Source organism: Podarcis raffonei, chromosome 17, assembly GCF_027172205.1.
Source record: "Podarcis raffonei isolate rPodRaf1 chromosome 17, rPodRaf1.pri, whole genome shotgun sequence".
Taxonomy (NCBI): domain Eukaryota; kingdom Metazoa; phylum Chordata; class Lepidosauria; order Squamata; family Lacertidae; genus Podarcis; species Podarcis raffonei.
Genome location: NC_070618.1, coordinates 20673695 through 20685944, shown reverse-complemented (window position 1 = coordinate 20685944; position 12250 = coordinate 20673695). Strand labels below are relative to the sequence as shown.

Genomic DNA, 12250 nt, shown 5'->3' with positions numbered 1-12250 from the left:
GACATCAGAGGACCTTGCAGGGCCAGCCAACAGTTCAGGGGAGACAGAGGAGGGAACACATCATCAGAACCAGAGGTTTCCCCATCTTCACAGACATGGAAGGCTCTGAGGTGTCAGGAACAGGGAGAAGTGCACTCCAGGAGACTGAGGCAGGTAAGGGAACACAGTCCAGCTCACTAGGGGCCAGGTGGAAATCATGGGACTCATTAGGATGTTGTGGTCCCTCAGCTAGATTAGGCTCAGGGCAGGTGAGGGCCACCGGCTTTGTTAAGTAGAGAGACACAGCTACTCAGCTGGAACAATCAATCAAGGTGCATCAATCAAGCTTGCGAAGGATAGAAGGGAAGCAAGGCAGAGACTCTGTGTCTGCTCAACTTTCTCTGTTGATGGAGCGCAGCTTGGCTGCTTCAGGAACTCCACCGGCCTGTGAATTCGGGACGGACCCCAGGTCCCAGCCCTGGAGGCAGGAGTTTGACCTTGCTTGTTATATCATACCTGGACCAGTTTTTGACCATTTGGTCTGTCTGACTACTCTCTGGTGTTGCCCTTGGGACTGTGTGCACTATCAGGACTTGCCTCCGGGTATGCTTAGGTTCAGGACAGTACAGAAAATTGTATTGTAGAAAAAGACGTTTACATTTGTCCTTAACTGCAGAAGCTGAAGTTACATATAAGTCTGGTCTCTAGAATCAAAGGAGTAAAATTTTGTAAAGGGACAACTGTACAAAATATTTATTTTTGCCCGTGCCAAAAGAACTGAGAAATTGGTTTTCATTTGGAAATCAAGATTTGTGATTACATGTGTATGTCTCTGCACTAGCGTAAGTAAGAGAGGAGGAAGATTTCACCCGAAATCACATGAATGAATAGACCTGAAGTGCACCCCTTCCTTCATTCATATTTTAGTTATAGATGATGCTGTTGTCATATATCATTAGCATCATGTGCATCCCTTGAGATGCTTTTCCCCCTCCCGATCAAGGTTAATTTGAAAAGCAATGAAGTCATCAAAATCTGTTCCCAAATACCTTCCAGATCCTGTCCATAATATGTTCTTATTCTTGTGTAATTTTTTTGTAATACTCTTGCAGATTCTTGTAATACATTCTTCTTGCAGATTTCACAACATTTAGAAATGCATTTTAATATTATTTAGCAAAGGCATTTTCATGTTAATATTAGGATTTCAGCTGAAGAAAGTTTAAATGCAATGTACTTAGAAGATAAAGCTAGGCAGAACTTACAAAAGGCACAAAATGCAATATTTAGATGCCACAGAATTTTGCAGAAAATAAATGTATAAATGGCATTTAGCATAAAAGTTAGTGGCATTAGTTGACTCTGCTGAGAGAGTCTTACATGAAATAATAGCATCTTCACGGTTGGTTCACAGAATAATAAAATGCACTAGGCTGGGATGGTGGGACTTCCAGTGCTTAGTGAATTCAATTTGAACAACATATGAAAGGAAAAGACACTTCTCTCTCTCTCTTTCTCTCTCTCTCTCTCTCTCTCTCTCTCTCTCTCTCTCTCTCTTAGTTGAAATTGGTTTATGGTGTGCACAAATGTAAACATTCTTAAGCATCTTCTAAAGCTTTTACTACAGATTCATCAGCACCCTTCCTTAAGTTTTCTAGGCCTCATTGGGTAAATTGTATCATCACCTACTGCTTTTGGAAGTTTTTGCTGGAGGTACACCCTGGAACAGGCATAGGAAAACTCGGCCTCCAGATGTTTTGGGACTACAACTCCCATCATCCCTGACCACTGGTCCTGTTAGCTAGGGATGATGGGAGTTGTAGTCCCAAAACATCTGGAGGGCCGAGTTTGCCTATGTCTGCCCTGGAAGTATGTTCTCAAGAGCCAGACTTTCGTAATGCAAAATGTTAGTGGTCAGAGAGAGCGTTGGTTCTCTTCAGCTGTGCAGATAGCATTTATGTGTGAGGTTTGCTACATTATTGTTGAAATAATGGCCAATCTGGGCTCATGTTACTTTCTTTTAGTTTATTTCTCCATACTCTGTTCCAGATGTTGGACACTGCATATGATAGAAGATGCCTAAAGCTTACTTGAGAGGCCACCTTGCCCTTTATATACCCAGTGGGCAGAGCTTTTTTTCAGCTGGAGCTGCACCTGGGCACCTCTCAAGTGACAGGCACCACTGCACATGTTCCAGCTTGTTAGCATCCTTCTTAAATTACGGTGCCCAGAATTGGACACAGTATTCCAGGTGCGGTCTTAGCAAGGCAGAATAGAATGGTACTATTACTTCCCTTGATCTAAACACTATACTTCTGTTGATGCAGCCTAGAATAGCATTAGCTTTTTTCCTGCTGCATAACACTCTTGACTCATGTTAAGCTTGTGGTCAGCCAAGACACCCTAGGTCCTTTTCACATATACCACTATATCAGTCATCAATACTTTTATCAGTGCCAACACTGTGAGAAGTACCATTCAGCAAATACGCTTTCCAATGTTAACTAAAGGTTTCCTGACTGAAGATCTCTAATTCCTTCCTGCTGAACTGGGTGGGGGTTTGGGGGAGGTAGGGATTAATGATGAATAGCTTCTTAATTTTGCCAGTGCTTGTTCATGTTAATTACTGGTGTCCTCTTACTTCTTTCAAATCGCAAAATAATACTGTTGTGCTATAAACAACTGAGAGAAAAATGAGAAGAAACAAGTGATCAAAGATCGTCTCCTCTGCGGATACAGAAACTGACACCGAGGTAATTAAGAAAGGCTATTCATCACTAATTTCCTAGCAGCAACCAACAAGAAGCATTAAAAAGTGCATGGACTGAGAATAAAGAAAAATGTTTAAGCACAAGGACCATTTGAGGCCTCGATAGCCTTTTATGTGTTCACACACAGGACAGGATAGAGCTGCAATTGTGCTTTATTGAAAAATACTAATGATAAAAAGTCACAAAACATGCAGCAGGACAACACAGGAAACAATGAACTATGGCAATGTGACCATGAAACAATCTGCTTTCTCCATGAAAAGTGACTGAACAATGCACGGCAATTCCAGAGGCAAGGAGTTTAGCTTTAAGGGCAAAATCTAATCTAAGGCTAATTCTGCCTACAGAGACAACCCTGAAGTCACTGTGTTTCCCGATACTTCATTGTTATGGATAAATGTATCACCGCTGCAAAGCTGGAACACCTGCATTGATAATATTTGTATAGGCATTCCATGAGCACAGTATTAACGTGCACAACTTAAAACAGGGAGTTCTCTTAGAAGCTTTAAAAAATCTAAAGTATCAGAAACTTCAGAGTCGCTGCATGAAGAGTAGCTCACTTTGGAGATGTTTTCCGTCCCCTTGTGAGTTACTATTGGAAGCAATTCTGAAAGATATATGAAGGGCTTCAGCTCTCGATCAGAAACAATTTTCATTTTCCAGTCAATGCATATCTTATTTCTTCCACCATTAATTCTACAATGTGGTCTCAATTGTATCTGTAAAAAATGGAAAAGAACCCATCCTGCCCCAAATGTTTCTGAATTTAATAAATGTCCTTTATCAAACTATTATACAGATTAATGCACCACAACTTGCACGATGATTAAAATGACCCTTTGTTATGGAAAGCGGCAGCAGCAGCAGCACAGACCCAAAGAACTTAATGGCGAGAAAGGTCAATGTCAACTACAGAATTCAGACTGGAATCTGTTAATTTTGCTGAAATGGACTGTGTAGTTTTGCAAGTTAAAAATGGTCTGTGTCCCGTTACTGGACTGTTGAATTTTTAATTGTTCCGCTGTGTTTGATGGCAACTAAAACTGAGTTTAGCTGCTTTTTGCCTCTCTAGACAACTCCAGGTCATTAAAAAGAAGAAACCACATTAAAGCAAGCAGTCTGCACATACTGAATGTTGTTAGTACAAGCAAAACACAGCCGAAAGTCATGGAGTTGGCTAATGGCTTAAGAGAAATACAGAGACCTCCCATTCTTCATAACAATGACCAATGGGTTCTAATGAGTCTGTGTAGACATTGTGCCTGAAATGAGGATGGACTATATTTTTGTTAGGGCAATTCAAAGAAAGTAAGCTCCTTAGGGTTTTGTTGTTGTTGTTGTTTGTGAAGAAAATGGAAATTGGTGTTACTATGAATTTCTATTTGAAGAGTAGACTGGAGGACAATCAGTTAACAGGATGGTTCCTCCAGCTGGGGGAGTATATAGGCAAGGTATAGGCCAGGCATCCCCAAACACGGCCCTCCAGATTTTTTTGGACTACAATTCTCAGCATCCCTGACCACTGGTCCTGTTAGCTAGGGATGATGGGAGTTGTAGTCCCAAAACATCTGAAGGGCTAAGTTTGGGGATGCCTGGTATAGGCTTTGGAGACTATTGCCTCCTCTTCCACAGAGAGGGGCCATGCTGCTGTACAGATCATATTGACAGCACTAAGGAGACCCCCTCAATCCCTCAAATCCATAAACCACACTCGATACACAAAAAATAATGATGAAACAAGGACAGGGACCCAAGAAGATACCGTATTATAACACAGAACGAGAATACCTCACACATGATAATGAATTTTCAGATAACTAAGATGACCTGAGTAGGAATTTACTAATTATTATTTTTATTTATTTAATTTCTATATCACCCTATACCTGAAGGTCTCAGGGCGGTTCACATAAAATATCAAATACATAAAATCCAAACAAAACCAACAACCCAATTAAAAAAACTCCCAAAGAACCAGCATTTTAAAAAGGGTATAGGATGTACAGAAGATCAAGTCAGGCAAAGGCTGATTGAAAAGGAACGTTTTTGCCTGGCGCCTAAAGGTGTATAGTGAAGGTGCCAGGCGAACTTCCCTGGGGAAAGCATTCCACAGACTGGGCTTTCATCCTGTAGTAATAAGGAGATGTTGTGTTGTTCTGAATGCCCTGGGAATTTATATAGGATGGGCTGGATAAACCTGGCTCGAATGTCTATATAATACTGGCAATGAAGAAGGGCATGTCCCGCTGTTTCCTGCTGCCCAGGGCACATGGGTATTTCCTCTCCTCATATGGTATCTTCCTATAGCGGCCTTCTTGAATTGCTGAAGGGAGAGCCTGACAGTGGGCCAAGGTAAAAGCCCTTTGAACAGCACCCATTGGAGTAAGGAAGGGAATTCTGTGACTGCTAAGTTTTAAGCACCGTATCCACTTTATAATTTTGATGAATGTGTGGGTGGGTGCCCATGTTGCAACCCTACAGATGTCTAGAACGTGGAGACTTCCTTTGAATGCTGCTGAGGTATCAGCACCCCAAAAAGATTTTGCAGTTGAACCTGCAACAGGAGACTTGTCCAGTGTTGTATGTAGCATTTTTCATTTTGACAAAGTAATAATAAATAAATAAATAAATAAATAAATAAATAAATAAATGTTAAAATGTACACCCCACCCCCGAGACCATTCCATTGTAAATATCCAACCTCCCAAAATTTCAACACCTCTTGTGATGGTTTGACCCCTTTCCATTTCAACAGCACAAATTCTATAAATACCTCCCACATCTCCTCAAAATCATTTCTCCTGCATATTCTGTCTTACTTTAATAAAGGTAAAGGGACACCTGAGGATTAGGTCCAGTCGTGGCTGACTCTGGAGTTGCAGAGCTCATCTCGCTTTATTGGCCGAGGGAGCTGGCATACAGCTTCCAGGTCATGTGGCCAGCATGACTAAGCCACTTCTGGCGAACCAGAGCAGCGCAGGGAAACGCTGTTTACCTTCCCGTCGGAGCGGTACCTATTTATCTACTTGCACTTTGACGTGCTTTCGAACTGCTAGGTTGGCAGGAGCAGGGACTGAGCAACGGGAGCTCACCCTGTCGCAGGAATTTGAACTGCCAACCTTCTGATCGACAAGTCTTAGGCTCTGTGGTTTACCCCACAGCACCACCTGCGTCCCATCTTAGCTTAATAGCACATGTTAATTTATCATTAATAGCCATGTGCCACACCTATGGCTTCTCCTCAGATCTTAGAAATCTTTCACCTTTTACTAAGCCCTCTAGCTGTGCACAGGATTAAATTCTACTTCGATCACAGCTGGGGAGGGAACAGCTTCCCTGCCTGCTGTGGCCAGACAACACTCCACTCTCCACCTAATTAATTAAGGAAAAACCGAAGATGTGGCTACATATTATATACATTAAGAGGGATGTGTAGGTTGGTCCTCAGGAACTTCAGCATTGATAATGCAAACTCTACTGGGCAGATTAAGCTCTCTATGCCAAACTAACAAGTACTACTGTTAACAGAAAGGGGCCAGTATCTGCTGAAGACCTTTCCTTCCACTTTCTGACCCACACTCCCTGTATCTGAATGTGCTGAATTCATATGAACGCTCAAGCATGCTATGCAAGTTCATCACAGGGAAGTCATCCAAGGTTACTTTGCCAGTAGTTTAGTGTTGTTGATGTCTACCTTTCACACAGATGTCCTTTCATCTTAGGTGTGAGAACATGTAAAAATGCAATCCAAGAATCATAACTGGTTGTTCCCAAAATAACTGAGGATTTCTAAATTCAGTTGTGCCCACCTGAATTTGAGTCTGAAGGTGTGTTATATAAAGTATTTCCGCACACATCTTCAGACAGGATTGCAATTTTCAAGTATAGAGTTTACTCATCTCTTTATTAACTAATACACTGAACGAGAAGAAGGTTTTTTTTAAAAAAAATTAAAAAATTAAAAAATTCAATCATTTCAAAATGCCATATGTGTCAAAATAATGGGATGTTTTGAAATTAATGGAATAATTTGCCCACAAGCAAGATAGAAACTGACAGGTAAATATATGTTAATTAACAGCCCAGTTATTACAGTGCTATTTGGTGAATATGTAAGGTGTCTCTCTTATTTTGCCTAATCTTGGAGCGTAGAGGAAAACGACATATACCAGCACAGGAGAATCAAGTAAAGAGAACTGAGAGGTAGGTCAAATGTTAAACTGCAGAGCAAATTGCAACTTAGCATGTGATTCAGCTTTGGCAAACACCCCATTAAACGAACCAGACCTTTATTGGAGTTCATATCAATGGTGATTAAGTTTTTGCTGACAACTCATTTCACCTACTGCATTACGTCTTATAATCGGCAAGGAATAAAATATTAATGCCAACAAAGATCAGACAGTGTGTGTGCCTCACTGCAACTTAATGTCTTTTAATTTAAGTAATTAGCTTTTTGTTTCTGTCCCCAGAGGCCAACTCCAATACAAAATGACAAGATTTTTATTTTTTTGAAAAAAGTCAAATTTGCTGACATGGGTACATTAATTGGACACAATCATTAAGGCTGTTTCTATCACAAACAATTTTACAAGGAAAAAAAGAGCTAAAATAAGCACACGGTACCTCGTCTAATTCCATTTCGTCTGGGCTCTCTCGTGGTTTCATGAATTTTCCATCAGACTTCTTTATCAAAGGCACAATTACTATATAGTAACCTCTGCAAATAAAACAAAACATAAGATGAGGCCTGCATAAAGGGAACAGTGTGTTTATATTGCTTCAGTTACATTATGCTCCCATGTGGAGTAATCTGTAAAAAAAAAAAAAAACCTCTTTACTCTCCAGTAGAACCACCTCTTTGCATATCTTGGGCATGAAAACTTCTCATCATCTGAAATGAATTGATATAATGTGCAGATTGCCAGCATAAAGTTAATTCACAATTCTATGGGTTCTATTCCTTGAGCAGGGTTTCATTCTAACAGAAGGGAAGAAGGGTTTTTTTAACCAATTCTCTTGAGAATTAGAGGACCTTCTGAAGCATTGTAAGAAAGAGTTGACTGGTTAAATTGCCTCCCCTCCTTCCTCAAGGAGTCAGTTAGAGCTTCTTCCACCAGCAGAAGTAACTTTATTTGTGGAAAGGTGGATCTGGATCCAACCATACACATCCAAATATCAAATTAATTTACCCAAAATATCAAATTAATTCAGAATTCTATATATATATATATTATCCAAATATATAAAAGGCTCCATTCCACAGTTCTCTGATAAATGCAGTAGAACTATTCATGAAATATCACGATGATTTTAGAAAGCCTGTCCTCCTCCAGGATGGGAGGGGTTGTGAGCGGGAGATGATTCCCGCGTCATGCAGGGGGCACTCTGCCCCCTGCTTCAACTCCAGGGCTGGCGCACCACGCCCCTCCCCGGTTGAGCACCCAATAGGGGAGCTCGGCTGGGGCGTGGCTTGCCGCTCAAATGCAGCCGCGCCAGCCATCCCCACCATTGCACACACATTTTCTTCGAGACACCCACCCTCCATTCCCTTTAGATTAGCTTTCCTGAGACTTTGCTATGGACCTCTGGTTGGTTGCCCTGTTTAACCAGGGGGCCTGGTAGGAGTTTTTTTTCCAATTGGCTAAATTGGCCCGGCCTCTTGGTTTTTTTCGCCTACCTCGTAGCAACCGTCACAACTTTCGTGGTATTTGGCGGTTAGGCATTGGAATGTGTTGTTGATGTTTCAGGGGGCAAGGTGTGGCCATCGCCTTCCCTGACAATTTGGGTATTCCGCTAAAGGAATCCGGCGGTTGTGGATCCTGTCCGATACCCGTGTGGCGGGGGGCCATGGCACGACCCTCGGTGACATCAGGAGAGAGCCTATAGCATCAACAGGCTCACCCTACTGGTGGTTAACCCCTCTGTGGTCCAATGCCTAAGCCAATACCTTCTCACATGCTGTAATCAATAAAGTTGTGGCCTTTTCCTTACCCATTATCCTTACATACTGTGTCCACGTGTCTTTATCCCCCAAGCGGGGATTGGGTCCTCGAATTACAAGATACACTTAATTGACGCTCTTAAATATTATGAATGTAGCCAAATAAATGAGATTCCAGTAAAAAGTGCAGGGAACTCAAAAGTGTAATGATCAAAGAGAAATTCACTGAAATAAAATACTACTTACACGAACCTTTAATTTAGGGTGCAATCCTATACACAGTTACCTGGAAGTAAATCCCACTGAAGTCATAAACCCTTGCTTCTGAGTAGACATGCACAGGATTGCACTGATCAATATTTTTAGGTTTATAAAACAGTTTAAAGCAGATGGCATTTGTGATCTCCGAACATTGAAACCAAACAAAAACAAAAATTAGACGTGCTATCATACTGTTGGCCCTCAAAGTTAGCTGGATGACAGGGACAACAATTAAAGGAATAAAATACATTTTAAAAGACTTAAATAGGATTTGTTCTTTTACTCACTATCGGTGTAGGGGTTGAAACTATGGATTACTAAACCAAAACATCAGTCTATTCCAGTAATAATTATAACAAACTTGGATTAGAAAAAGGGAATGTCTTCAGGTCAGTTTTTTCTGATGCTTAATTTTTGAAGTATCAAGGCTGAAATCTTATACCCAGTTATCCGGGAATAAGCCTCGCCAAACACGTTGGGGTTTACTTCTGAGAAGACATGCATAGGATTGAACTGTGAGTGTTGCTACTGAATTTTTCAAACGAATCAAATGTTGAGGCAAAAGGGCTTTGATGGAATTGAAAGGGGTTCTGCAAATTTGTATTTTGTTCTAATGTGTCCACTACATAGAGAGTGGTATAGAAATTTATTGAATAAAATAAATAAATACCCATAGTAGAAACCCATGGTGAAGAATCCTACATCACCATGTAGCATGACTCAGAGGGGTTTTCTGGGGAGAAATGGGGTCCTCTGCTGGTGGCCTCAATTTTAACTGTGGCTGCCAGCCAGGGCCAGATTTAGGTTTGCTGAGGCCCTGAGCTCCTGAAGGTAATGGGGCCCTTTATATGTCCAGCTCTACTTTGTCAACAACAAATTGTCGCTTTTTTGTGTTGAATATATGCTATATGGTAATTTATGGACCTAATAGGTATCTAAAGCCATTTGCACATGCAGAATGTAGGCACCCTATATATAGAAATGAGCAAACCAGTGATATTTTAGGGAGCAGGCTAGCAGGCGGGGCCCATGACTTACATCATAGGAGCCTACACAACACAAAACACTGCTGCTGCATGTGGGTTTTTTTATCTTATATTTTGGAAATGTACATCCAGGTTTTTTCCCCTTAATTTTTTTTGGGACTCCTAAGAGAGTGGGGCCCTAAGCTATAACTTGTTTAGCTTACACATAAATCCGGCACTGCTGCCAGCAATGACCAGCATTTTACTCCAGAATGCTCCCCAGAGCTACAATACATCATGTTGCAGCCTCATTCTGGAACATTATAGGACTTTAAACAGTGGGTGGAAGCACGGAAGAGCACTCCTGACTTTCACACTCCCATCCTCCTCAATCTTTGCACGACCCGGTATAGTAAGAAAGAAAAAGTGGCCTGAAAATACAGCCATTTTACTGCAGGCTATATTATGAACCTATTTTGTCCAAAGTAAAAGGAACAGGGTTTCAAGAAACAATGTTAAGCTATTGACAAGCCATCTGTAATAGCGAATGGCTTGCCGTTTTTGTCAAATGCAGGCATCACAAATGTTTACATGTAGGTGGAACACATTATATGCATACTTGTACGAGAAAAATGGAGGTGTCCAGGGTTCTGTAGACTATGTCTTCAGGGCAATGCACTACTTAAAAAGCAGCTTGAAGAAGAAAAACCACTTTGGATATGCTTTGATATGCACTTTAATAGCTTTCTCCTTCTAAAAAGTATCTTATATCCGTTATCTTTCTTCACCCCATATCAGCAGTTAACGAAGGTGCATGAGAACGATCGTTTCTTGGCAATGACTTGCTACAACCTGTTTTCAAACACCGCAGCAATTCACCTAATGGAACCGAAGCACTTGCAAAATCAATACACATAGGTAGCCAGGTCAGATTACGAAACTTTATCATTTTTCATCCTAGAAGTCATTAAGATTGCTTGCAACTTCTGCTCAAGCATTCCATACAGAGTAGACAAAGTTGTAAGTACAGGTTTAAATTACACATAAAAAGAACCCATGATGGCTTCTTAAGAGAAGTTTGGGAATTTAGTTTACATTCTGGCTATTTGCCTCCTTTATCCTAAAACTCAGTTCAGAAAATGTCTCCTGGATCATGCAAAGATCTACCCTCATAATGTGGCCAATAAATATTGCAAAGTGCTGACTTGACTGTTTAATGTTTTCAGTAATGCCATTTTCAATTAGATAAGAAAATTGGGACTTGAAAACTAAAAAGAACACACTGAAAATAAAGCAGTACACACACTGATTTGGCCCTAGCCAAAATATCAACAAGTTAATAGAGCTGACATTTACCATAGCTCTGATGCTCATATGCAAAGTCTACTATTAAGTTCAAATATTTCCTCATCTGAAATTAGTTAGCTGCTTTCTACAGTGATTCAGATAGTTGCCATTGCAACTATCTTGTTTCTGCTTTTCAGCTTTCCCAAACTCAAAACTAGAGGGGAAAGTTCATATATCTGTTGTCCTACATTTGATACGGAGAAACAATGTTGTTGAGGCCTTGCAGATACAATGGTCTGGGTTCAGAAGGCCTGATGATCGTCTTCCAAACTTAAAAATGGAAAGTGTAATGCTGGTGGTCAACAAAAGAGGTCTAAAGACTGTCTCAAGGCAAATCTAAAAAAATGTAGTATAAACACCGGAAACTGGGAAACACTGGCCTGCGAGCGCTCCAGCTGGAGAACAGCCTTTACCAAAGGTGTCATGGGCTTTGAAGACGCTCGAACTCAGGACGCAAGGGAGAAACGTGCTAAGAGGAAGGCACGCTTGGCAAATCCACACCGTGATCAACTCCCGCCTGGAAACCAATGTCCCCACTGTGAAAGGACGTCTGGATCCAGAATTGGCCTCCACAGTCACTTACGGACTCATGGTTAAAACCATGTTTATGGAAGACCATCTTACTAGGCTATGAGGGATCGCCAAAGAAGAAGGTTTCACAGCATAGCTTTAGCCAATTAATCTCCTCTCAAGCTCACTCCTCTACTATAATAATTGAGCAATGCACTAGCAGAAATGCCAGAATGGCTCCGTGAGTCTATTCATGAAGTCCCAATCTTACTACCTCTCTGACCCATCCAGGTAAATTGCAATGCTGCTGCAGTTCTGCCCCACTGTAAATTACTCTTGCAAATCACCCCCACATCCATACTTTTCACAGACTGTTAGTCAAAGAAGGAAATCAGGCGGGGTAAAGGAAGGAAGGAAGAAAAAGGTCTAATACAACTTTAAAGAGTGCAGAAAGCTGTTGTGTGTAGACC

General features: G+C 41.1%; 1 protein-coding gene across 42 annotated transcripts in view; it reads right to left on the bottom strand.

Moving 5' to 3' along the window:
• The window catches only part of PTPRD (protein tyrosine phosphatase receptor type D), a 1152007-nt gene that overhangs the window by 119678 nt on the left and 1020079 nt on the right, over window positions 1–12250 (bottom strand). For all 42 annotated transcript variants that reach the window (XM_053371570.1, XM_053371569.1, XM_053371568.1 and 39 more), the window contains one exon: window positions 7380–7473. In XM_053371570.1, coding sequence (XP_053227545.1) covers window positions 7380–7473 — 94 coding nt within the window. The remainder of the gene's footprint in view (window positions 1–7379; window positions 7474–12250) is intronic.